This window comes from Chiloscyllium punctatum, chromosome 8 (genome assembly GCF_047496795.1).
Source record: "Chiloscyllium punctatum isolate Juve2018m chromosome 8, sChiPun1.3, whole genome shotgun sequence".
In the NCBI taxonomy this organism is placed as follows: domain Eukaryota; kingdom Metazoa; phylum Chordata; class Chondrichthyes; order Orectolobiformes; family Hemiscylliidae; genus Chiloscyllium; species Chiloscyllium punctatum.
Genome location: NC_092746.1, coordinates 103,737,638 through 103,762,108, shown reverse-complemented (window position 1 = coordinate 103,762,108; position 24,471 = coordinate 103,737,638). Strand labels below are relative to the sequence as shown.

The window sequence follows — 24,471 nt, the reverse complement described above, 5'->3', positions numbered from 1 at the left end:
ACCACTTCACACTTCTGTGTGCATTGCAAGTGTAGAAGTGTTTTTAAACTAGGTGCTGTAATCAAATATAATCTGTGCCTGTTTTCATTAATTACAGTTGGATTATAGTTTCAATTTCTGACCCCAATAGTTACAATTTTAGTGTTAACTGAGAAACCAAATCTAAATATAAGCAGCTAATAATTACTCTAAATAATTCCTGTTTTCACAATGTTTTCAACAAAATTGCTGATTACAGCCATCGTGGGAATCTGCAACTAATTAATTGCATCCTACTTTGTTTTTTTGCTTTGCCATTTGTAAGGCATTTAAGTTACAATTGAAGTTCTGGAAATTAGTCAAACTTTGCTCTGTAGTTGGCAATGTATACATTTGGCACATTGCTTTTTACCTTGTTGACTAGACAATGGAACATTTCATTCACAGAATATTGAGAAACAAATAGATAAATTTGTTTAAATTTATCATCCTCATTTAGTCATTCTTTAATTAGACATTCCTGTTTGATTTAACAGTGATATTTAATTGCTGTGATCTCTGTGGTTTCTCCCGAAGGTTCATGTCTCGCCTTCACAGTATGCATCCAAAGGACACCAATCGACAACTGGGCCTTGCGGTAAAAGATGGCCTGATTGTTGAAACACTGACTGTGGGCTGCAAAGGTTCAAAGGCAGGCATCGAACAGGAAGGATATTGGCTGCCAGGGGATGAGATTGTAAGCATCGTGATTATTTAGAAATGGCCACATATATTCAATTTAGTGGCTATTAGAACCTTTTGCTGCATTATATTACAGTATGGCTGTATCTTTAAGAATCCTCTTCTGGAAGGGCATTACTTATACAATTATCTGGTGTAAAATCAGCAAGTATGGTAACACAGAAATAGTTCTGAATGGTTACTTAGACTGTGCCTACTCTCTTTAGGTCATCTGAAGTGCATCATCCTGTGATGTCGTATGTGATTTTACGATCCAAGTAAGCCTGCAAGAATGGTTAATAGTGCTGTAGGCATATCCATGGAAATTCTGATTTCAGTGTTCAAGACAACTTCTAAAATGCACATCGCGCAATAGTTGAGCGTTTAGAAATATTGACCTAAATTCAACTTTTATTGGTCAACAAAATATGAAGCACTTTATTAAATGTATCCTTGGTTATATATTTAAAACAAAAACATCCTTTTTGCCAAAACTTAAACTTGTAGTATACTACTGCTTTAAATATTGTTTAGCCCCAGTTTTAGCTCCAAGTAAGAAGTTGTTTGACACTGATAGGGTTAGAAATTGCATGACATTTACCACCGCCTTTCCAAGTCCATTTTGTTTGCTTTTTTGCTGATTTATTTTTGTTTCAGCTTCAAAAGAATGCAATATAGAAGAGGACTATAAGAATCTGTGGTATAATGTTTATCTCTGTGGACAGTAGGGTGGAGCTTGACTGCTAATAGTTAACATAATTTTGTCTCTAACAAATAATCACTGCTGGGCAATTTGAAAGGCTTCTGTGTTCTGCAAAGCTTTGGATAAGTAACTTAGCAAATTTGACAGAGTCTGGACTTGATGACCATGTTAATTGTTTAATTGTTGGAGCGCACCTGTAATTTTGATTTTAAATGATTGCTCTTAAAATAGATTTGTTAATTAACATTAACAAATAAACATAAATGGATGATGTAGAACATCAGGATATTGTCTGTAAGACCCTAAATTTGTAGATATACATTCCAGATATATTATGTTATTTAACTACTTGCCGCATGGGTAGAATTTCCAGTCATTGCTCCCAGCATTGGCCAGGAAAATGCCTGCTTGGCAAATAGTCAAATAGTTTCATATGTTTCTGGCAGAAAGATAAAAGTTAAATATCTTTAAAAACACATGGGAAAATTGTGTTTCAAAGGCAACAAACAGTAATTGACTCACTTTGGTGCAAGTTGCATTGTGTGATGGTTTGCAAACTGAATAGTATGCATTTTTACTGTTCCTGACTTTATAATGTTTTAAATCTAACAGTAATAAAATTTGCATAAAATATTATTTGCTCTTAAGTGAGTCATTTCCTTTTGTTTCTTTCTTTACCTTGTTTAAATTTGCAAAAAAAAAGCTTTGAAGGATGAATGATTGCAGTTATTCATCTGGCAGCCCAGTGCTTTTGCTTCAATAGAAAGCAATTTCCTGATGCTGACCTGACTTGCAGCATTGAAGAAGCTAGATTTATGAACCAATTTTGTTGCGTACTGCTTGGATTTTTCACAAGGTGCAGTATAACTACAGCTTGTTACGACCCAAGTTTTAAAAGGACTTTGTTTGCATTTAACTTCTTGGGAACTTTGTAAACTTCCCATTTCAATGAGGGAGAGCTAATATTCCTGCAGCTGATCGCTAATATAGGTGACATTTGGAATCCAGTGATCAAAATAATGCACGTGGAAGCAGATAGAGTCAGTGTTTGGTCAACAAGACAAAAAGTGGTGGGTATGCCAGACACATGCACCGTGTTCTTAGATACTGATATGGTTGACCCTTTTGCTTTTCAAACCTTCTAAAACTACATTTTAGAAATCTACTTTCAAAACACTGTTTTAAATGTAGAGTAATCAAGTATGCTGCTTTTAGAGTAATTTTGTTACTGCCTCTTAATGGTGGTAATCAGAACTATTCCTGAATTGAATTTTACTGCCAGATAGTCCAATAAAAGTTTAGGAAAAATGGAAGTCTGTTTAAAGATGTGATGAACTCCAATTCAAATTCAGGAATCACATCAACCTTTCAATGCTAATATTGATTTTGGTAGAAGTTAAGTGTTTCAGCATCTGAATGCTTCCTCAGTGACAATGTAAAATGTTACAGTCAAGTGATGTTTGGTGGCTAACACTTTTATATGCTATTTCAAATGTTGTAATGATTTTTATTTGAAGGCTCCACCTTATCACTGGCTTCCACCCTGTTCCCCAAATGTGCTGCTGTTCATTATTGAAGCACACAATTGTTCTTGGCAATGGGTTAACATTAGCCTGGTGACAGTAAATTGTTTGTTTGTCTTTCTTTCCATTTTAGGATTGGAATGTAGAAAGTCATGATTGGTATTGCATGGAGTGTCACATCGCAGGAGAGATCCTAACTTGTGATTCTTGCTTTCGTGTTTACCACCCGAAATGTCTCCCTGATGAATTCAGGCCGCAAGACAGCAGTTCACATTGGCAGTGCCAAGTGTGTAAGGTATGTGCAATTGTGTTTCTTTAAATTTCAATTATTTAAAGTATAAATGTAAAACATTTCTGATTTGCAATTTTAATCCAAAGGACAGGTTTATCATATAACATGTATTCAGAATCAAGTTTATTTTAATGTTTCACTTATGTTTGGTATCACGTTGACAATTGTATAGAAATAGATTTGCTTTATTGAGAGCCAAAGGGCCTGTACTGCTCTGTAATATTCTATGTTCTGTGTTCTATCGCTTTAAATTGAGAACAGTGGTCTGCTGAGGGGGTGAGAATTTGATTGCCGTATCCTCCGTTGATGAAGACTGGTGTGGTTGATTGGCAATTTTGAGAATAAATCCTATGTTCCATTCGTGGTGGAAACACTTGAGTGGCATTAATGACATTAGTAGAAATGTTCATTACTTTGCTTCTCTTGTTTGCTGAATAAGACAACTAGAGTGGATAAAATGACTTCACGAGGGGAGAAAAAAATTAATATACTAATGACTTAATGTTGTTTGTATCCTGAATTCAAAACAAATTGATGCAGCTATATTAATTTCTTCGGGTATTATATTTTGGATAAAAAGGTGTGCCAGTTGTCTTGACTGGAAATGCTACTATTCATTTCATGTATAGGAAATAATTAGCAATCTGACCTTGCTTGTAGTTCCAAAATCAAATAATTCGTTTCATATCTGGATGGATAGTTAAACATCCCTTTCTCACTCATAGGCAGGATGCAATAAAAGCAAGTAGCCCATGTAGGAAAACAGGAATCCTAAGCAGTTTGTGTTCTGCAGAGCCAGTCTCCATCTAGTGATTGTTTATAGTTTGACAGACTGCGGAGGAAAGTACATTTCTTGGCTTCAGAGTTGTGCAGTTCCAAGCCATGGATCTATCAAATAGTGAAGAACATGTTTTATGAAAATGGTGTTGACTCATGTCATTTTCAAAGTTTTTGCAATTTCTGTTTATTGCATCTTCATTGAAGAAAACAGTGCAAGTACACTTTGCAAGGATTAAAGAGGATGGGATTGTGAGGAATGGACTCTGAGCTAAAGGAGGACATTAGCAGTGGTGACCAAAATCTTGATTTAAAGTGAGGAATTTCACAGAATCACTGCCCTGAGAGAGAAGAAATTTCTCCCCATCTCTGACTTAAGTGTGTTATTTCATATTTTGAAATGATGCCCTCAGGACCACTACCAAACAGGAAAACAATCTCTCTGCCTATCAAGCCTTTTAAGAATCTTGCATGTTTCATTGAGGTTAATTTTCATTCTTTGAAATTCCAGCGAAAGCAATCCCATCCTACCTGCAGTCTCCCCATAAAACAACCCTACCACACTGAAGATAAATGGTGATTCAGTGATAATTTCCAGAGCACTTTTTCCAGAGTGACAGTTACTGTATTTTTGTATTTATTGTTAGGTTTGCATTTAAGGAGGATCTTAAAAGAAGTACAGAGTTAAAAGTGTGCTGGTGGAGAAATGTTTGTTTGAGGATTCTGGGTGGTGAAAGCAATGGCAGATGAAGTGTAAGATACAGAAGAGACGAAATTAGAAGAACAGAACATCTGGTTGTACGGATGAGGCAATGGATCGTGAAGAGAATTCAAATATTAGAATGTGGATTTTCATGGTTATCAGTACTGAGACTAACTTTTGGTTTCATATTTATTAATTAATTGAATTTATCAACAAATTGAATTTGAATTCCTTAGCAACTGTTATGAGGTTTGAATCACATGTCCCCAGACCAATAGTCTCGGCCTGTAAATCAGGCTTCCTGTCCGTACTTAAAACTACAAACTGGATACTGTTTAATTTGTAAAGCCCTTAATTTAAAATATATTTTCATGTATTTTAGTCCTCTTAAAATATATAAGAACAGGGATGTACTGACAATCAGACCGCATTTGGAATATTGAGAGCAATTTTGGGCCTATATCTTAAGGAAGGATACATTGATTGAAAGGGGTCCAGAGGAGGTTCATAAGAACATAAGAACGAGGAGCAGGAGTAGGCCACCTGGCCCTTCAAGCCTGCTCTGCCATTAAATAAGGTCATGGCTCATCTTTTCGTGGACTCAGCTCCACTTACCTGTGCTCTCACCGTGTCCCTTAAATCCTCTTTTTTTTTTGAAAATCTATCTTAGCTTTAAAAACGTTTACTGAAGTAGCATCAACTACTTCATTGGCAAGGAATTCCATAGACTTACAACCCTCTAGGTGAAGATGTTCCATCTCAACTCAGTCCTAAATCTGTTCCCCTAATTTTGAGGCTATGCCGTCTTGTCCGAGTTTCACCTGCCAGTGGAAACATCCTCTCCACTTCTATCTTATCTATTCCCTTCAAATTTTATATATTTCTGTACAAACCCTCCTCATTCTTTTAAATTGCAATGAATATAATCCCAGTCTCTTCTCATAAACCAACCCCTCAACTCCAGAATCAACCTAGTAAACCACCTCTGCACCCCTCTAGTGCCAGTACATCCTTTCGCAAGTAAGGAGGCCAAAACTGCACGCACTACTCCAGGTGTGGCTTACTAGCACCCTGTACAGCTGCAAAATAACCTCCCTGCTTTTAAACTCAATCCCTTTAGCAATGAAGAACAAAATTCCAATTGCCGCCTTAATTACTTGTTGTACCTGCAGACCAACCTTCTGTGATTCATGCACAAGGACACTCCGGTCTCTCTGCATAGCAGCATGCTGCAACTTTTTACCATTCAAGTAGTAATCCTTTTTACTGTTACTCCTACCAAAATGGATGACTTCACATTTATTAACATTGTATTCCATCTGCCAGACCTTTGCCCACTCACTTAAAATATCTATATTCCTCTGTAAACTTAGAGACCTCTGCAAACTTTCAGTTCTTGGCACATTTTGCTCTGCCATTTAGCTTAGCGCCATTTGCAAACTTTGACACACTACATGTGGTCCCCAACTCCAAATCCTCTATATAAATTGTGAATAATTGCGGTCGCAACACTGATCCTGAGGCACACAACTAGTTACTGATTGCCAACCAGAATAACATTCGTTTATCCCCACACTTTGTTTCCTGTTAGTCAACCAATCCTCTATCCATGCTAATACTTTACCCGTAACGAAATGCATCCTTATCTTATGCAGCAGCCTATTGTGTGGCACCTTGTCAAAGGCCTTTTGGAAATCTAGGTACATCACATCCACTGGGTCCCCATTGTCCATGGTGCTTATAATGTCTTTATAGAATTCCAAAAGAATCGTTTGGCATGACCTACCTTTCGTGAATCCATGCTGTGTCTGCCCAATGGGACAATTTTTATCAAGTGCCTTGCTATTTCTTCCTTGATAATAGACTCCAGCATCTTCCCCACTATAGAGGTTAAGCTAACTGGTCTATAATTCCCCATCTTTTGTCAAGCTCCCTTTTTAACTGCTCACAGAAAATATTTCAGGAATTAAATGCTTGTCGTGTAAGGGGCAGTTGAGCATTCTGTCTATACTTGATGGAGTTTAGAAAAATGAGGAGGGGGATATCATTGAAACTTACAGAATTCAAGAGGCTGGGAGAGAGTGGATGTGGAGACGATGTTTCCATTAGTGGGAGAAACTAGGACTTGAGCACACAGTCTCAGTGAGAAGGGGCGGCTCTTCAGAACTGAGATGAGGAATTTTTCAACCACAGATGGTGACTGCATGAAACAATTAGCAGAAGGCTGTGGAGGCCAAGTCAGTGAGTGTATTTATGACAGTGTGGTTTTAGATTGTAAGAGGATCAAGGGTTATGGGGAGAAGACAAGAATAGGATTGAGAAACATAGCCATGATTGAATGATAGAGCAGACCCACTGGCCAGATGGCCTAATTTTGCTCCTATATGACGATCTATTCCAGTATGAAAGAATTGAGAGTTACAAGGGTGTATGATTCTATTTTATTTCTATGCCTCTTGGACAATATTTTTAGATTTATTTCAGGATTTCAGTTGATTTGTGATCCCATTGTATTAATGTACAGTGGCTTAGTTTTTGTAGGCACATCATTTTTTGTCCGCATTTTGACAGCAAAATATGTTATTTAAATCTCTACCGTCAACAGCGATCAGTTTTGAGAGGAGAGGACTGGTCTTCAAATTTTCTGAAATTATGGAATGGCTGCAACAGCAGTTTACATTTCTATAGCACATTTCAAGTTCTGAAACCTACCAAAACACTTCATCGGCGCATTGTAATACAAAGTATGGCATCAAGCCACGTGAAATGTTTGATCACATGGCCAAAGGCTTGTAATTCAGGGCTAGTATGGGAATGGTTTTGATGTGGATTGAGATGTGTGGTATCAGAATTTTGGCTGGCCTTAAGTTTGCACAGTCAGGAATGCATTAAAATAGTTAAGTCTCAAGTTAAAATAGGACTTGGGAGGAGTAAGGTATTTGGCTGTTAGTTTCTTTGCTGTAGCAAAGATGCAAATGAAGGGCTACACAAGAGATGAGTTTCGACAGAGAAGCATCGGGAACAGTATGGGGCTGGAGATTTGAATGGAATTCTAAAAGGAGTACCTTTATTCTTTTGCCATTCGAACAGTTGAAAACTTTGAAGTAATTGGGCAGCACAGCGGCTCAGTGGTAAGCACTGCAGCCTCACAGCGCCAGGGACCCAGGCTCGATTCCAGCCTTGGGTGACTGTCTGTGTGGAGTGTGCACATTGTCCCTGTGTCTGCATGGGTTTTTTCAGGGTGCTCCGGTTTCCTCCCACAGTCCAAAGGTATGCAGGCCAGGTGAATTGGCCATGCTAAATTACCCATAGTGTTAGATGCATTAGTCAGAGGGAAATGGGTCTGGGTGGGTTACTCTTCAGAGGGTTGGTGTGAACTTGATGGGCCAAAGGGCCGTTTCCGTACTGGAGGGAATCTAATCTTATCTAATATTGCAAAAATACACTCATGTTGCTTTTATAACAGATTGAAGGCTAAGTTACATAAACCTATGCAGAAAAATTGAGATCTCATTACTGCTGAAAGCTCTTAAGACTTTGTAAATGACATGGAATCTTTTGAAATGGTCAAGTAGCTAAGATAACAGTAAAATCTAAGCTTATTGTGAACTCGCATACATTTTTATTTCATTTTTGTAAATGGGTACTTAATTTGTTTTATAATTATGTGAGAAATATACCACTTTCATGTATCCCCAGAGTAACTACGTACCTCGTATTCATGTCAAGTTTGTTATATAATTATCATGATTTGTACTGAACATTTCCATTGTTTCAAAACTTACATTTATTGTCTTTTTATTTGGTGCAATTACATTGTTTGGCATTACTTTACTGTCCAGTAAAGCATCTGCTGAGTTATGATGTGCATTGCAAAGAGAGTTCTATTTTATAAAAGAATGTAATGAGAACTGAATGTTACACTATTGTCTACCACAGTCTTCAAAGTAAAACCCTGTTTCAATGTACAGTAAATCTCCTGTATCCATGAAATCACAAATCGTGAAGTTGCCAAGTCACGTCAAAAAATAAATAACAACAGAAATCAACATCCGTGGACAATATCATATGCGTGATTTTTAACGCGCTCCGCAATCACAAACATAGTCATTCATAAGACTTCTCAAGAACGGAGCCCTTGTGGATACAGAGGAATGACTATAACAATAATAACTTGCATTTATATTAAAGTTTTGAACATGGTGGATGAAGATCCCTAGTAGTTTTAAAGAAATAGTATCAAATAACAGCGTGAAGCCAAAGAAGTCTTTGGCTGCTTTTTTATTCATTCTTGAGGTCTGGGCATCACTGACTGGGCCAGTATTTGTTGCCCATCCTTAGATGCCTTTAAAAAGGTAGTGATAAACTGCATTCTCACTGCAGTCCAATTGGAGCAGGTAAACCCAAAGTGCTGTTAGGGATGGAGTTCCAGGATTTCGAGCCTGCAACACTGAAGGAATGGTGATGAATTTCTAAATCAGGGTATCCAAAAGGTGAACAGAATAGTTGTTAAGGAAGGTTTCAAATGGAGAGCAAGAGATTTGAGAGAATTCTTTACATTGAGCGTAACAACAATCATCACTTGGAAGATGGAACTGTCGAAGCCACCAGAATTAGAGGAATACATAGCACTTGTGACTGTAAAACATTGCAGGGTCATGGACAGATAAGACCATGAAGGGACTTGAACACAAACATGCAACTTTAAAATTGGTAGTGTTCTGGTACTGGAAATCAGTGCAGATCTGTGCAACAAATATGAATAAGATTTGGTCTGGAATATGTGCAACAGAGGAGTTCTGGAAAATCTTGTGGTCAGTGGCTAATCTTGTTGACGGTGTAGGTGTTTACAAACCACTTCAAAATGAGCCTTGAAAGGATATTCTGAATAATAGTTGATGGCTTTCATGGTGCTTGGCCAATGGTTTCCTATGTTCAATAATTCTATATTTTCTTCATTATCTTGAATAGACTTTCTGGCACACTTTCTTTCAGATTTAATTATGTTGCGTAATATGCTTTGAAAAATTATCTGTCAGTGTTGTAAATCAAATAGACCTAACATGTGATATCACATGTATCTTTGGAGATGCCAAGTGGCTGAAAATAAGTGTCTGAGTTACTTTGCTAATTGTTACAGTAGGTTGGTCAGTGAGCAATAGTTGACTAATTTAACTGCTATTCCTAACAGAGCATGAAAAAGAAGAACACAACCAAGCAAGCTATGGGCCGATATTTGGGTTACATTGTTTCTCGCATGAAGGAGAGGGTGAGTATCTGTTTTAAGAAAGAAATACAGATCTGTGGTTTCCAAACTGCAATAAGTTAACCGTGCATTAGTTTATGCGACTGGTATTGTTCCTTTTTGATGTATTATAAATTACATTAAATTATTATAAATTATTATAAATTACATGAAGGAAAAATAGAAACCCAAAGAATACCATTTAACTGATGGAGGTTTGTATATTTCATTTCTGCTCGCTCAACATGGCCTTCAACTGTATTTCGAATGTCACCAGTGCCCTTAATTATGCTTTTTATTTCTGCTAGATATTTCACAATGGTTATCACACATTGAGTTGTTACAGTTGTTTTAAATTTACTTTATATGAATTCAGATCGCAATACAATGGACAATAATTGTCCTATTAATTATAATTTCCTCAAGTTAGATGTGAACTTTTTTTTGTTTCGATGAAGTATCATTTTACGTCTTTGACACTTTTATTTTGAAAGTTGCAGTCCACTTTTTTTTTAGCCAGGTACTATAAAATTTATTTTAAATAAAATGAAGGGATTAAACAACAAATGATTTTGCAGTTAATGTTTCTTACAAGTCAGGCATTGTTTCAGCAACAGTATATCTGTAATAAGGTAACCACTTTTGGAGATGAAAGTTCCTACGATCGTTTTTGCAAGGTTAGTAGTAAATGCAAATTGGAACTTTATATTCCAAATCATGTTAGCAGAAGATGCCAAGCTATACTATCTGAGGAATTTACTGAAGTCTTTTAAATTCATTCATGAGATGAGGTCATCATTGAGCAGGCCGGTATTTAGGGTCCATCCCTAATTGCCCAGAGCACAGTTAAGGGTCAGCCTCATTGCGGTGGGTCTGGAGTCACGTGTAGGCCAGACCAGGTTTCATCCCACACAGGTTTCCTTCCTGACAATCGGCAATGGACTCATGATCATCATTAGACTCTTAATTCTAGATTTTTCACTGAATTAAAATTCCATAATCTGCCTTGGCTGGATTTGAACCTGAGTACTCAGAACATTACCTGGGTTTGTGGATTAACAGTCCAGCGATAATACCACTAAACTATCACCTTGAAGTATCATTAGAGGTTGGAATTCCTGCTTTCGTTGTTTTTTAATTTCTTCTAGTTTTGCAATTTTTTCTTAGTTTCCTGAAACAAGAAATAAAATTATCACTAGAGAAACTAATGGAAGTAAAAGTAGATAAGTCCTTTGGCTCTGATGACTTGCATCCTGAACGAGATACCTGCAGAGATAGTGGATGCGTTGGTTGTAATTTCCCCTAAAATCTTTGTTTTCTGGTGGAGTACCAGAGAATTGGAAAACTGCCAATGTGACACCCCTGCTCAAAAAGGGAGGAAGGCAAAAAGTAGGTATTAGGCCAATTAGCCGAGCAAAAGTTGTTGGTAAAGTATTGGAATCCGTTATTAAGGAAGTAAAAGAGAATATTTGGAAAATCACAATCTAATCAAACAAAGTCACCATGGCTTTGTGAAAGGGAAATCATGTCTAGTTTATCAGACTTTTTCGAGGAAGTCTCAACCAGAGTGGATAGAGGTGAATCGGTATTATATTTGGACTTCCAGAAGGTGTTTGACAAGGTATCTCACAAAATGTTGTGACATAAGATAGCAACTCACTGTGTTGGAAGTGGTATATTGGCGTAGATAACACATTAGCTTAAGGGCAAGAAACAGCAAATGGGGATAAGGTGTTCTTTTTCAGGTTGGTGACTTGTGACCATTGCAGTTCCAAAGGGATGAGTGCCGGGATGGCTTGGAGGAAAGAAGTGAATGCACTGTGGCCAAATTTACACACAACTCAAAAATAGGTGAAAAGACAAGTTTACAAGAGGCATACAAATATTTTGCAGAGAGGTACTGATAAGTTAAGCTTGTGGTTTAAAAAAAAGTGGCAAATGGAGTGTAATGTGGGAAAATGTGAAGTTGTTCTTTTGGAAGGGTGAGCAAAAGAATAATGTTATTAAACTGCAGAAGGCTGCAACACAAAGGGACTTGTGGTTACTTATGCGCAAACACAGAAAGCTAGCACACAGCTGAAGCAGGTAATCTGGAAGGCTAATGGAATGTTGGTATTATTTCAAGGCAATTGGAGTGTAAGAATAGGTAGATCTTACTGAAAATGCAAAAGATACCGCTGAGACCATGTCTGGAGTACTGTGGGTAATTTTCATAGAATCATAGAACCCACTCCCTACCCTATCCCTGTGACCCTGCATTTTCCATGGCTAATCCACCTAACCTGCACATCGTTGGACTATGGGAGGAAACTGGAGCACCTGGAGGAAACCTAAGTAGGCATGGAGAGAAGGTGCAAGCTCCACACACAGTCACCCAAAGATAGAGTTGAACCCAAGGAAGATTTCGGTAAAGGCACTGGTCGGACCACAGATGGAATATTGTGAATAGTTTTTGTACCCTTATGTAAAGAGAGATATACAGGGCAACCTCAAAGAACAAAGAAAATTTACAGCCCAGGAACAGGCCCTTCAGCCCTCCAAGCCTGAGCCGATCCACATCTTCTGTCTAAACCTGTCACTCAATTCCTAAGCAGCCGAATCTCTCTGCGCCCCACCTACTAATGCATCTGTCCAGACGCATCTTAAATGAATCTAGTGTGCCTGCCTCTACAACCTCTGCTGGCAATGCGTTCCAGGCACCTACCACCCTATGTGTAAAGTACTTGCCGCATGTATCCCCCTTAAACTTTTCACCTCTCACCTTAAAAGCGTGACCTCTCATTATTGAATCCTTCACTCTGGGAAAAAGCTTATCTCTATCTACCCTGTCTATATCCTTCATGATTTTGTAAACCTCAATCAGGTCCCCCCTCAATCTCCTTTTTTCTAATGGAAACAAACCTAACCTAGTCAACCTCTCTTCATAGCTAGCATCTTCCACACCAGGCAACATCCTTGTAAACATTCTCTGCACCCTCTCCAAAGTGTCCACATCCTTTTGGTAATGTGGCGACCAGAACTGAAAGCAGTATTCTAAATGCAGCAGAACCAAAGTCTTGTACAATTTTAACATGACCTACCAGCTCTTACACTCAATACCCTGTCCACTGAAGGCAAGCATACCATATGCCTTCTTGAGCACTCTATCCACCTGTGCAGCAACCTTCAGGGTACAATAGACCTGAACTCCTTGATCTGTCTGCTCATCAACTTTTCCCAAGACTCTTCCGTTTACTGGAGATTCGCTCGAGAATTAGACTTCCCAAAATGCATCACCATACATTTGCCCGAATTGAACTCCAACCTTCCACTTCTCCGTCCAACTCTCCAGTCTGTTGGTATTCTCTTGTATTTTTTGACAGTTGCCTCTGCTTTCTGCTACTCCACCAATCTGTGTGCCATCTGCAAACTTGTTGATCGTACCAACAGTGCCCTCTTCCAGATCATTTGTGTATATCACAAACTGCAGTGGCCCCAGCATTGATCTCTGTGGAACACCCCTGGTCATTTTTCTCCATTTCAAGAAACTCCCTTCAACTACTACTCTCTGTCTCCTGTTTCTCAACCAGTTCCTTATCAAAGCTAGAACACCCTGCATACCATGTAACTTCACCTTCTCTATTAGTTTACCATGGGAAACCTTATCAAATGTCATACCAAAGTCCATGTATATGTCATCTACAGCCTTTCCTTCATCTAGCAACTTGGTTGCTTCCTCAAAGAACTCTATTAAGTTGATACGGCTCGATCTCCCCCACACTAAACCATGTTGCCTATCGCTGATAAGCCCATTCTTTTCTAAATATAAATGGATCCTATCCCTCAGTACCTTCTCCAGCAACGTTCCCACCACTGACATCAGACTCACTAGTCTGTAGTTACCCGGAATATCCCTACTACTCTTCTTTTACAGGGGGGCAACATGAGTAACCCTCCAGTCCTTGGGCACCTGACCTGTGTTTAAGGATGCTACAAAGATATCTGTCAGGGCCCCAGCTATTTCCCCTCTCACCTCCCTCAGCAACCTGGGATAGATGCCATCCGGTCCTGAGGATTTGTCCACCTTAATATCCTTTAGCCTACCCAACACATCTTCCCTACTTATCTCAATGTGATCCAGAGTAAGCAAATCTATTCTAGTCTCACCATTCACCATGTTCTTCTCAGTGAACACTGATGCGAAGTAATGATTCAGAATCTCTCCCATTCTCTCAGTTTCAATGCACAGCCCTCCTTCCATACCTTTAATGGACCAATCCTTTCTCTAGTTACCCACTAGCTTTTTATAAAAGAATAAAAGGCTTTGGGATTCTCCTTAATTCTGCTCGGTAAAGCTATTTCATGACCCCATTTAGCCCGCTTGATTCCTAGTTTAAGACTGGTCCTACTCTCCTGATATTCCTCCAAGACCCGTTCTGTTAGCTGCCTGGACCTATGTACACTTCCCTTTTCCTCTTGGCTAGTCGTACGATTTCTCCTGTCATCGGCTAGTCGTACGATTTCTCCTGTCATCGGCTAGTCGTACGATTTCTCCTGTCATCGGCTAGTCGTACGATTTCTCCTGTCATCGGCTAGTCGTACGATTTCTCCTGTCATCGGCTAGTCGTACGATTTCTCCTGTCATCGGCTAGTCGTACGATTTCTCCTGTCATCGGCTAGTCGTACGATTTCTCCTGTCATCCACAGGACTATCGACTATCGAACGACATACATTGGGAGCATTTTGTGCGGATAATTGAATGTTTGGATAACACAGTTTACCCAAGCATTGGGACCTTGAAATTGTCCAGATAATCCAAAACTTGGATAATCAATGTTCGGATAACCGAGGTGGTTCTGTACTGGCATTGACGGCAGTCCAGAGAAGAGGAATTAAATTGATTCTGGGTACGGATTGACTTTCTTAGGAGAAATTGAATAGGTTGAGCTTGATCTCATTGGAGTTCAGGAGAATGAGAGGTAGCCTTATTGAAACATACGGGGATTCTTTAGGGGCTTGACAAGATAGATGCAGAGAGATTGTTACTCCTTGTGGAAGAGTATTGGACCAGATGGTATAATCTCAGAGCAGGGAATTGCCCATTTGAGACACAGATGAGGAGGATTTTCTCCTGAGGCTGATTAATCTGCTGGATTATTTACTTCGGAGGTCTGTACAAGTTGGGTTGCTAAGTATGTTCAAGGTGGAGAAGACAGATTTTTAATCAATGAGGGAACCAAGGTTTTGTGCAAAAGGCAGGAAATGGAGTATTATTAGATCAGACATCAAAAGAAACATATTAGAAAATATGGGTCCTTTGCAGACTGAGTGGACAATTTAGAATGGGGAATAAGGAAATGTGAGAGAAACTAAACATTTCCTATGGGCAGAATCTTTATGGGGGTCTGTGCAGGCTGGGTTATGACGAGATGTGTGGCAGAAAGACCTTGCCACATTTGCTGGCTCAAACTTGATGGCAGGAGAATCTTGCTCCAGCATTGTGCTTTTGACACACGCAGAGGTGAGTTGCCTTTGGGGCCACACAAGAAACTCAGTTAAACGGTACTGCAAGGACTCCAGGCTCTTCACTCATTGTCATAGTGCTTGCACTAGCTTGGTAGATGGTTACAGTATCGTTACCTTCCCTTTTTGTACATTGCCCTCTCAGCCACAGCATCCAGGCTCACGTTACTTCTGTCTCAACTTGCCATTCAGTGTAGACTCAAAGGCATAAAGCTTGTTGTGGTTGTTAGCAAGCCGTAGTATAGTCAAAAGGGGTAGTCTTTTGTCAGAGGGAACAGTCAGCATAGAAAGTCAAGAGCAGCCTCCAATAACAGTGTTGGTCTCTTAGTCAGTCATTTGGGGGTCAGATTCAGGATTCTCTCATAAGAGGCAAGGAGCTAAAAGTCGAGCAACCCCATCACCCTTCTCCACTTTATGCCCTATTGTGTGTTGTTGTTTCCTTTTGGAATGAGAGATGAAGAGCATTAATGGAGATGAAAATGGTCGGCATTGCTGTTGCGTTTGGTGCAGCTGGGGAAGCGTCCACAACAAATGAGTAGGCAGCCTTGGGGAATTTGTGGGAAGGTAAGTAGTGAGGATGACACAAGGAGGCTGCAGAGGAATATAAATAGGTTGAGCAAGTGGGCAAAATTGGCAGATGGAATATAATATGGGAAAATATGAGGTGGTGGCATTTTGGCAGGAAGAATAGAAGTGATATATATTATTTGAAGAAAGACTGCAGAAGGCTACCAAACAGTAGGATTTGGGAGTCTTCGCCTATGAATCTCTCAAAGCTGGCATTCATGTTCAATGGGTAAAGGGAAGGCAAATGGAATGTTGGTCTTCAAAAGGAATCTAGCATGAAAGTAGAGAGGTTTTGCCAAAACTACATAAAGACACTAGTCAAACCATAGCTGTAATACTGTGAACAGTTTGGGCCTCCTTGTCTAAGGAAATAAAACTGGCATTAGAGGCAGTCCACATACATACAGTTCATTGAACTGATGTGTTTCGAGAGACAGTCTTATGTGGAGAGTTTGAGTAGATTGGACTTGCACTCGTTAGAATTTAGAAGAATAAGAGATGACCTTATTGAAACATTGAAGATTCTTAGGGGACTTGACAGCATAGATGTGGAGAAATTGTTTCCGTTGTGGCATAGTCTGAGATTAGATGGCATAACATCAGATTAAGAACCTATTTAAAACAGATGAGCGTTTTTTTTCTGAACTTGTGGAATTCTTTATAACAAAGAGCTGTCAAGGCTGAGTCAGCTAGGGTTAAGTATGTTCAAAGCTGGGATGAATACATTTTTAATCAGTTAGGGAAAAGCAGTTTATAGGGAAAAGACAAGAAAGTGAAGTTAAGGAATGTTAGATCAGCCAGATCTCATTGAATAAGACCATACGTCATTGACGTCATTGGATTAAAAGTAACGCAATCAAAGAGGATTTAAGTACTGGTTTTAAAAAGTCTTGCTTAAATTGTATAGAACCTTATTGAAACTGCCATTGAGTCTTATGTACAATTCTGGTGGCAGCAGAAATATTTCCCCCTGTTTGCAGGGCCTGGAATAAAGAGACTAAGCCTCAGAATAAGAGGCTGGCCATTTAGAATTGTGGAAGAATATCCTACTTTTCTGAGGAAGGGTCACTGGACCCAAAACGTTAACTTTCATTTCTTTTCACCTGCTGCGCTTTTCCAACAACTTCTGTTTTTGTTTCTAAAATAAAGTTTTATTCCATTTCAAAGCTTCAATATTGCACATATTTTCTTAGCCAAACAGGTTGCTTTGAACATAATGCTGCTATCCAAAATAAAGTCTTTCGTTCGTTTCACCCAAAAACCTGCAATCTGAAGAATTTGATCTTATTGTAAACTTGCCTTTAACTGATGAAAAAGATTTTGTTTGGCCTGCTGGGTCTTTTAAAATAATTATCCAGAGTTTCAAAGTCAAATTTTATTGCTTGTAATCTTAAAAATATTTAATGTTTAACAACAGTAAGTAAAATACTTTGGTGTCTGTGTCCAAATTTTTGATTAAGTGGTAATGAAAGTTTGATGGCATATTTATTAGTACTGTTATGATGGTTCTCCACTCCTTTTGTTTTCCCCAATTAAACTTTGTTGCCTCTTGAGATTTAGTGTTTTTAATCTCGCTTGACAAACTTCGGATCTGAATGTTGCAATAGCATCATTAAGTTAGTTGATATAGTCACTGTTTGGCTTTATTTATACAACATAGTTTTATATCATGTTTCAGTCCTAGAAATTGGCCTTTGGGCCTTCTAATTATTTATTTTATTTTGTTTATTATGTACTAAATCTCAAGTCAATCATGGTTGCAAGAACGAAAATGAATTTAATTTATTTTGAGCCATTCGAGGTGCTTGCCCATCGATCATTTTTATGTGACTGATCTACACACTGGTGCATATTGAACTCAGATGTTGCAATAAAACTTATGGGGAAGGCGATAAAAGTAAGATTTATTCTTCAAAGTAATAAAGGTTTATTTAAAAAGGGACTTCAGAATTAGGTAAGAAAAGGGAGCGCTCTTTCTCTACCCCAGCACCCTCTGAAACATTGTGCAAATAGTCCTTAATATTTAGATAAACCTGAGCCGATTTAAGAATGCTATGCAATCAGTTATCCCAGGCATCATAAAACTTGCATTTGTCGGAAGTTGCCATTTTGAACATGGTTTCTGTGAATAACAAATATTTGTGAATTCCAAATTAGGTATAATGTTTGGCAGAAATGTGTTTGCTTTCCAAAAACATTTAGCAAGTGCAAAACCTCACGCTGTATAAAGAAGTTTCTAAACTTTTTAAATTGAAGGGTACAGTGATGGCAACATGAAATATCTTGCTTTTGAAGTTGAGAAATGATGAGACCTTCATTTAAAAAAAAACTGTACCTTTTTTAAGGTTATCATTCTGCTGGTTCAAATCTGAACACCTTTGCCTTTGGCTGGTGAGCTACTCTAGGTCATTGACTTGTGCATCAAATTAGATTCCCAAAAAAAAAGCTTGTGGGTTATGTTGTAAAGTTTTAATTTTCAACATTTTTTTTCAAAACCATGCAGTCAATCTTGTAATGAAAGACAAAAGTGAAATTTATAACAACAGGATCCAGCTTTGGTGATACTGAGGGAATTGAGAGTTTGAAAGTATAGCCATCAGAGCAGAGAAAGCTGAAAGATTTAATTTTAAAAAAACTCTGATGAAGGTGAATAGGGGAAGACTACTCCTGAGGAGTTGGTGATAAGATGCAATCAACTTAAAATTGTCACTTCAGGAGCCAGAAGTACAATTAAAAAAGAGAGCTTGATAACCAGCAGTTAGCATGGAATTTAATTTGCAAATAATAATTAAGGCAGAAATTGTTGACTTTTAGTTTGAAAGGAGAAAGTAATAGCACAAATGAAATAGAGGAATATTGGAAGAGAGTAGTTGGATTAGTTTTAAATTGTTTGTTAAAAACTTAGATCACCTTTTAACTTATGTAAAATCTAAAAAACATTGTAGTCTTAGTTTTGCAGTGCCTTAATATATCTTCAATTAGATGTCAGAAATTCAATATTGAATGAATGTTTGCACCAGAAATTTGTGTTCAATTAAGTTCAAGATTACTTTTCTTTTAGATGTTATTGAGATTGAGATGGGATTTTATTGCCACTTGAAAATATGTGCTTCAATGTACAAGGATATTGCATGTTTTCTGAGTAACCATTTACCAAAAACCTTTTTGATCTTTTCATTACTTCATGTCAAATTTATTTTTTTAAAGTGAAAAGTCCATTTATAGCTTTTGGAGGAAATGTATTTGAATCTAGTCAAATAGGGATATGCATAGGAAACTGGATCCCAAGTTACGTAGAATTACATAGAAAATGCAGCTGGGAAACAGAATGATTAGCCTAATTAGTGCATTTTTAGTGTTTATCTTCCAGCCAGAGTCTTGATCTCATGCCTGCCCTGCTCTCTTTATTGTTTGATTGCTGATCTAACCTATTCTTAAATGTTGACATTGTCTCTGTTTCAATCAAAATGCCACTGGTGTATAGCCTCACAAATCCGGTGTGAAGAAAATTCTCTTTCTCTCCTCTCTCTCCTAAGCCAGGAAGGTTGACTAAGGCAGGGCAGTAGATGTAGTCTATATGGACTTCAGTAAGGCCTTTGATAACATTCCACATGGTGGGCTGTTCTGGAAGGTTAGATTGCATGGAATCCAGGGGGAGCTGACAAGTTGGATACACAATTGGCTTGATGGTAGGAAGCAAAGAGTAATAGTGGAAGGATGCTTGTTGAACTGGAGGCCTGTGACTATTCAAGTGCCTCAGGACTCGGTACTGGGTCCATTGCTGTTTGTTATCTATATCACTGGTTTGAAGAGAGTGTACAAGGCATGATTAGTAAATTTGCGAATGACACTAAAATAGGAGGTAATGTGGACAGTGAGGGACATTGTCAGAAATTGCAGCAGGACCTTGATCACCCGGAGGAGTGGAATGAGAAATGGCAAATGGAGTTTAATATAGATATGTGTGAGGTCTTGCATTTTGGAAAGTCAAATTGAGGTAGGAGTTTTGTGTAGGGCCTTAAGGAGTGTAATGGAACAGAAGGACCTTAGAGTTCAAGTGGAGTCACTGGTAGACAGGGCAATAAAGAAGGCTTTTGGCACACTGGCCTTCATCAGTTAGGGCATTGAGTATAGAAGTTGGGAAGTTATGTTGTAGTTATACAGGATGTTGGTGAGGCCGGACTTGGAGTATTGTATTCAGTTTTGGTCACCTTGCTATAGGAAGAATGTTATTAAACTGGAAGGAGTTCAGAAAAAATTTGCAAGGATGTTGTTAGGACTTAATGGTCTGAGCCGAAGGGAGAGGTTGGACCAGCTAGGACTTGTTTCTTGAGAGCACAGGCAACTAAAGGGGGACCTGAGAGAACTGTATAAGATTGTGAGAGGTATGGATAGGGTGAATGCACTCCGCCTTTTTCCCAGGGTTGGAGAATTGAGGGCTATAAGACATCAGTTTAAGATTAGAGAGAAAAGAATAAAAGGGAACCTGAGGGGCAACGTTTTTTTACACCGAGAGCGTGGTATGCATATGGAATGAACTGCTAGTGAAAGTGGTTGGCTGGGGTGGGGGCGTTGGGGGTGGGGGGAAAGGTTTAGAAGGATATGGGCCAATTGCAGGAAAATGGGGTTAGCGTGGGTGGATATTTTGGTTGGCATGGACCACTATGTGCCAAAGGGCCTGTCTCCATGCTGTCGAACTCTGACTCTCTCTCTGACTCTAAGTCGCTTGCAGTTAATCTCCCATATTAGTGAGCTGTTTGTGAGCCCTTTATACGAGCTCAATATCTTTCCTGTAGTGTGGATTATAAAGCTAGCTGTGTTTATACAAAGATTTTATGTTGATTCACTATTGCGTCTCAACTTCTATATTCTACGTCTCCTGCAGTAAAAATTGGTACTGCATTAGCAAGTATGTGTCTCAGGCAAACGACTGACTGTTGAAGTTTTTAATTTCGGTTTTACATGCGTACAAAATATTTTTGCAGGCCTCAGAACTCGGTAAAAAGGGAAAGGAGAGCAAGCATCCAATGTACAGGAGATTGGTGCACACGCCTATAGACGTTGCCAGCATACAAGAGGTAAGTAAAGAACCGGCATAGTTAAACCTTTTGCAATTGAGCATTTATTATATTAAGTCCATATCTATTGGAAATTTAATGTACCAAGGATGGAAGATTCCAGATGGGTAGAAAAACAGAGGAAAAGTGCTGTCATTTTCCTTCAAATAGAGAAGATAAAGGGAAAATTTGAAAATGCCTTTTTCAGTAACAGAAGTGTTGGTAAATGGTAGGTGCAAATTTAAGCTAATTGACAAAATAGGCAGTGACAGCAACATCACTTTCTGCAAATGTACTGCTCTTAAGGTAATGCAAGTTGGCTCAGTTTTCAAAAGGCAATTAAATAAATACCTGAAGAAGTCACAAATGTGGTGCTGTGTGTAAAGTGCAAAGGAAATGGAATTAATTGGATATCTCAAAAGAATCATCAAGGCATGAAGAACCAACTGGCCACCTTCTGTGCCATATCATTTTATGATGAATGCAAACAGTTGTCATTGGTGTTCTGACTTTGGTGTCACTGAGTTATGAGGCCTCCCAATATAAAGTAAATTTTAAAACTTATAAAATTGTATAAACAATGAAGTTAAATGCTCAGTTCTACATTTTTGGAATGTATTTTCTCAAATTGGTAATAAAAATCGCATTCAATAAAATCCTTCAAAATAAAACAGATATTGAGTAATTAGTTCTATTAAACTAATGATCTTGCAGTGAGATTTAGTGCTCAAAGAATTTGTAACATTGTTCCAATTTCCTTCACAGAAACTGAATGAAAACAAATACAGAAGTTTTGATGAGTTTAAATCTGATGCCCAGTTGCTTCTTCACAACACTATACTATTCTATGGAGGTAAGATTATTATTATTACTTAATCTGGTTTTTATTTATTTGAGCAAAGGCATGCTATTAGACTGGCAATTCAGGCAGCTGCCATGCTAATATGCTATGCCATTGGATAATTATTTCATATCTAAATCTGTGCTAATGTCTTGGACAAAGAGACAGTAATTGTATAAGTTTGCTGATGGCAAAAGCCAGGTGAAAATATAAGGTCTGAAGAGAACAGGCTGCAAACTGACATTGTTTAAGTGAGTGAGCAAGGAGTTGGCAGACAGAATATAACATTATGAATGTAAAATTAATCACTTTGGTGGTAGAAACAAAACGCAGAATATTTGTTATAAGGTATGATATTGTAAATGTTGATGTTCAGAGGAACTTGAAAATCATCAAAAAAGGAACTCAGATTGGTAACAGGCAGTACAGCAAGCAATCAAGAATGCAATAATACCTGGAAAGAGCAGATTTGCCTTATGAGGAAAGCTAGGCAGGCTAGGTCTGTATCCTCTGGAATTTAGAAGAGTCAGAAGTGACTTTATTGAAGCGTAAAATCCTAAGGGAGCTTCACTGGGTGGATGCGGAAAGGATGTTTCCTCTGGTGAGTGAATCTAGAGGTAGGGGGTTAACATTTAAAAAGGGGGAGCTGCTTATTTAAAACACCTGAGGAAACATATTTTTTCTGAGGGTTGAGTCTTTGGAATTCACTTCCTCAGAAAGCAACGGATACAGAATCTTTAAATGTTTTGAAGGAAGAGAGAACTTCTTGATTGTAAAGGAGATGAAAGGTAGTTAGGGATGTACATTAATGTAGCATTGAGAATAAAATCAGATCAACAATGATCTTATTGAATGGTAGAACAGACTTGAAGTGCTGATTGACCTACTGTTGTTCCAACTCATGTATAAGGCTAATGGCACATTGACCTTTTTGCAAGAGGGTTGGTGTGCAGGAATAAAGACATTTTACTACAGTTGTACAGGGCTTTAGGAATAGCGCATTTGGAATACTGTGTGAAATACCGTCTCCATATTTAAGGACACTGAAGATATTTTAGATTCGTCCCTAGAATGTTAAGGTTTTCCTATGATGAAAGGTTGAATAAGTTGGGTCTATATTCTCTAAAGTTTGGGAGATGAGAGGCCATGTAACAAAAACAAACAAGGTTCTGAATGGGCTTAACGAGGTAGCCGCTGAGAGGTTGTTTCTGTTAGTTGAGGAGCATTCAAGACCGAATTCAATGGATTCCTAAGGAATTGGGAATATAAGGACAATGTGGGACTGTGGAATGTACTCAACTGAACATTCGTGGATTTCTGAGATAGATAATTCCCAAGATTCATAACGTATTGTGTGACTTTTATTTTTCCTCATCACAGACCTAAGAGATCAATCTCTTATTCTAAAATTTACCCTGTGTTCTATGTTCTCCAGCTAGGGAAAACATTTTTGTGATATCTTCTGTGTTGAACCCTTTCAGAATTATATACATTTCAGTGAAATTACCTTTCATTCTTTAAACTTCAGGGGGAGCACTCGGTCCTCATTATCCATAAGGGACAGGGATTCAGACTTCCCACAGATAACAAAATGTGGATGCCACTAAGGCCCTCTCCTATTTAATCAATACACACCCCTCCAAATAAACATATGCCTTCTAATGTTCGAAAAGCATCAACGCATTAATGCATTAAAATGTGGCAATACCTAAAAGGAAATGATGTAATTAATAAAATAGTATAAAATAAATATTATTATACTGTGCATGTCATTCTTAGAGTAATCTTTAGGAAGGCAAGATGAGAAGCAATTATTTAGCACAATATTATGATTATGAGGTTGTTGTGTGGATGTCAGAGAGACGGTTGAAGTTAAAGATACTAAACAGCCAAACACTGTTGACCTAGGAGTTGGAAGTTGGAGGCATGGGGCTTGTGATTCTTCTCCTGGCTTTTGTAAAGAGAATCATTATGGGGAGCTGTGATGTCTTTTTCTTTCTTTATCATCAGCAAGCATTTACCAGAGCAATTGTAAATTCATCCTGAGAACTTTTTTATTTTGGTTATGCAGTTGACAATATTGTAATCTTTTCAACATTTTTGTATATCCTTGGTCTGACGAACGTGTACAAAAATATGCTTTAACTGTCATCTTGCGCTATTTTTGCACTGTTTGGATCATTAAAGGCTACAGTTACACAATTTTCTTTGATAGAAACAAAGAAGATACGAACAGAAGTAGGCCATTCAACCCCTCAAGCCTGTTCTGCCATTTATTATGATCATGGCTGACCATTGCGCCCAATAACCTAATCATCCTCCCTCAAAATACCTTAATGCCTTTGGCCACAAGAGCTATATCTATCTCCTTCGTGAAAACGCACCATGTTTCAGCCTCAACCATTTTCTATGGTGGTTAATGTCACAGTCTGGGGGAGGCAATGGCCTAGTAGTATTATCACTGGATTATTATTTCAGAAATTCAGCTAATATTCTGGGGGCTCAGGTTCAAATTCACCATGGCAGATGGTCAAATTTGAATTCAGTAAAGAATCTGGAAG

At 38.3% G+C, this 24,471-nt stretch overlaps 1 protein-coding gene across 4 annotated transcripts in view; it reads left to right on the top strand.

Annotated features, from left to right (window-relative positions):
* Positions 1 to 24,471, top strand: part of zmynd11 (zinc finger, MYND-type containing 11) — a 193,449-nt gene that overhangs the window by 97,964 nt on the left and 71,014 nt on the right. For all 4 annotated transcript variants that reach the window (XM_072576188.1, XM_072576187.1, XM_072576186.1 and 1 more), the window contains exons 3-7: positions 556 to 715; positions 3,059 to 3,220; positions 9,889 to 9,966; positions 20,998 to 21,090; positions 21,835 to 21,922. In XM_072576188.1, the coding sequence (XP_072432289.1) occupies positions 556 to 715; positions 3,059 to 3,220; positions 9,889 to 9,966; positions 20,998 to 21,090; positions 21,835 to 21,922 (581 nt within the window). The remainder of the gene's footprint in view (positions 1 to 555; positions 716 to 3,058; positions 3,221 to 9,888; positions 9,967 to 20,997; positions 21,091 to 21,834; positions 21,923 to 24,471) is intronic.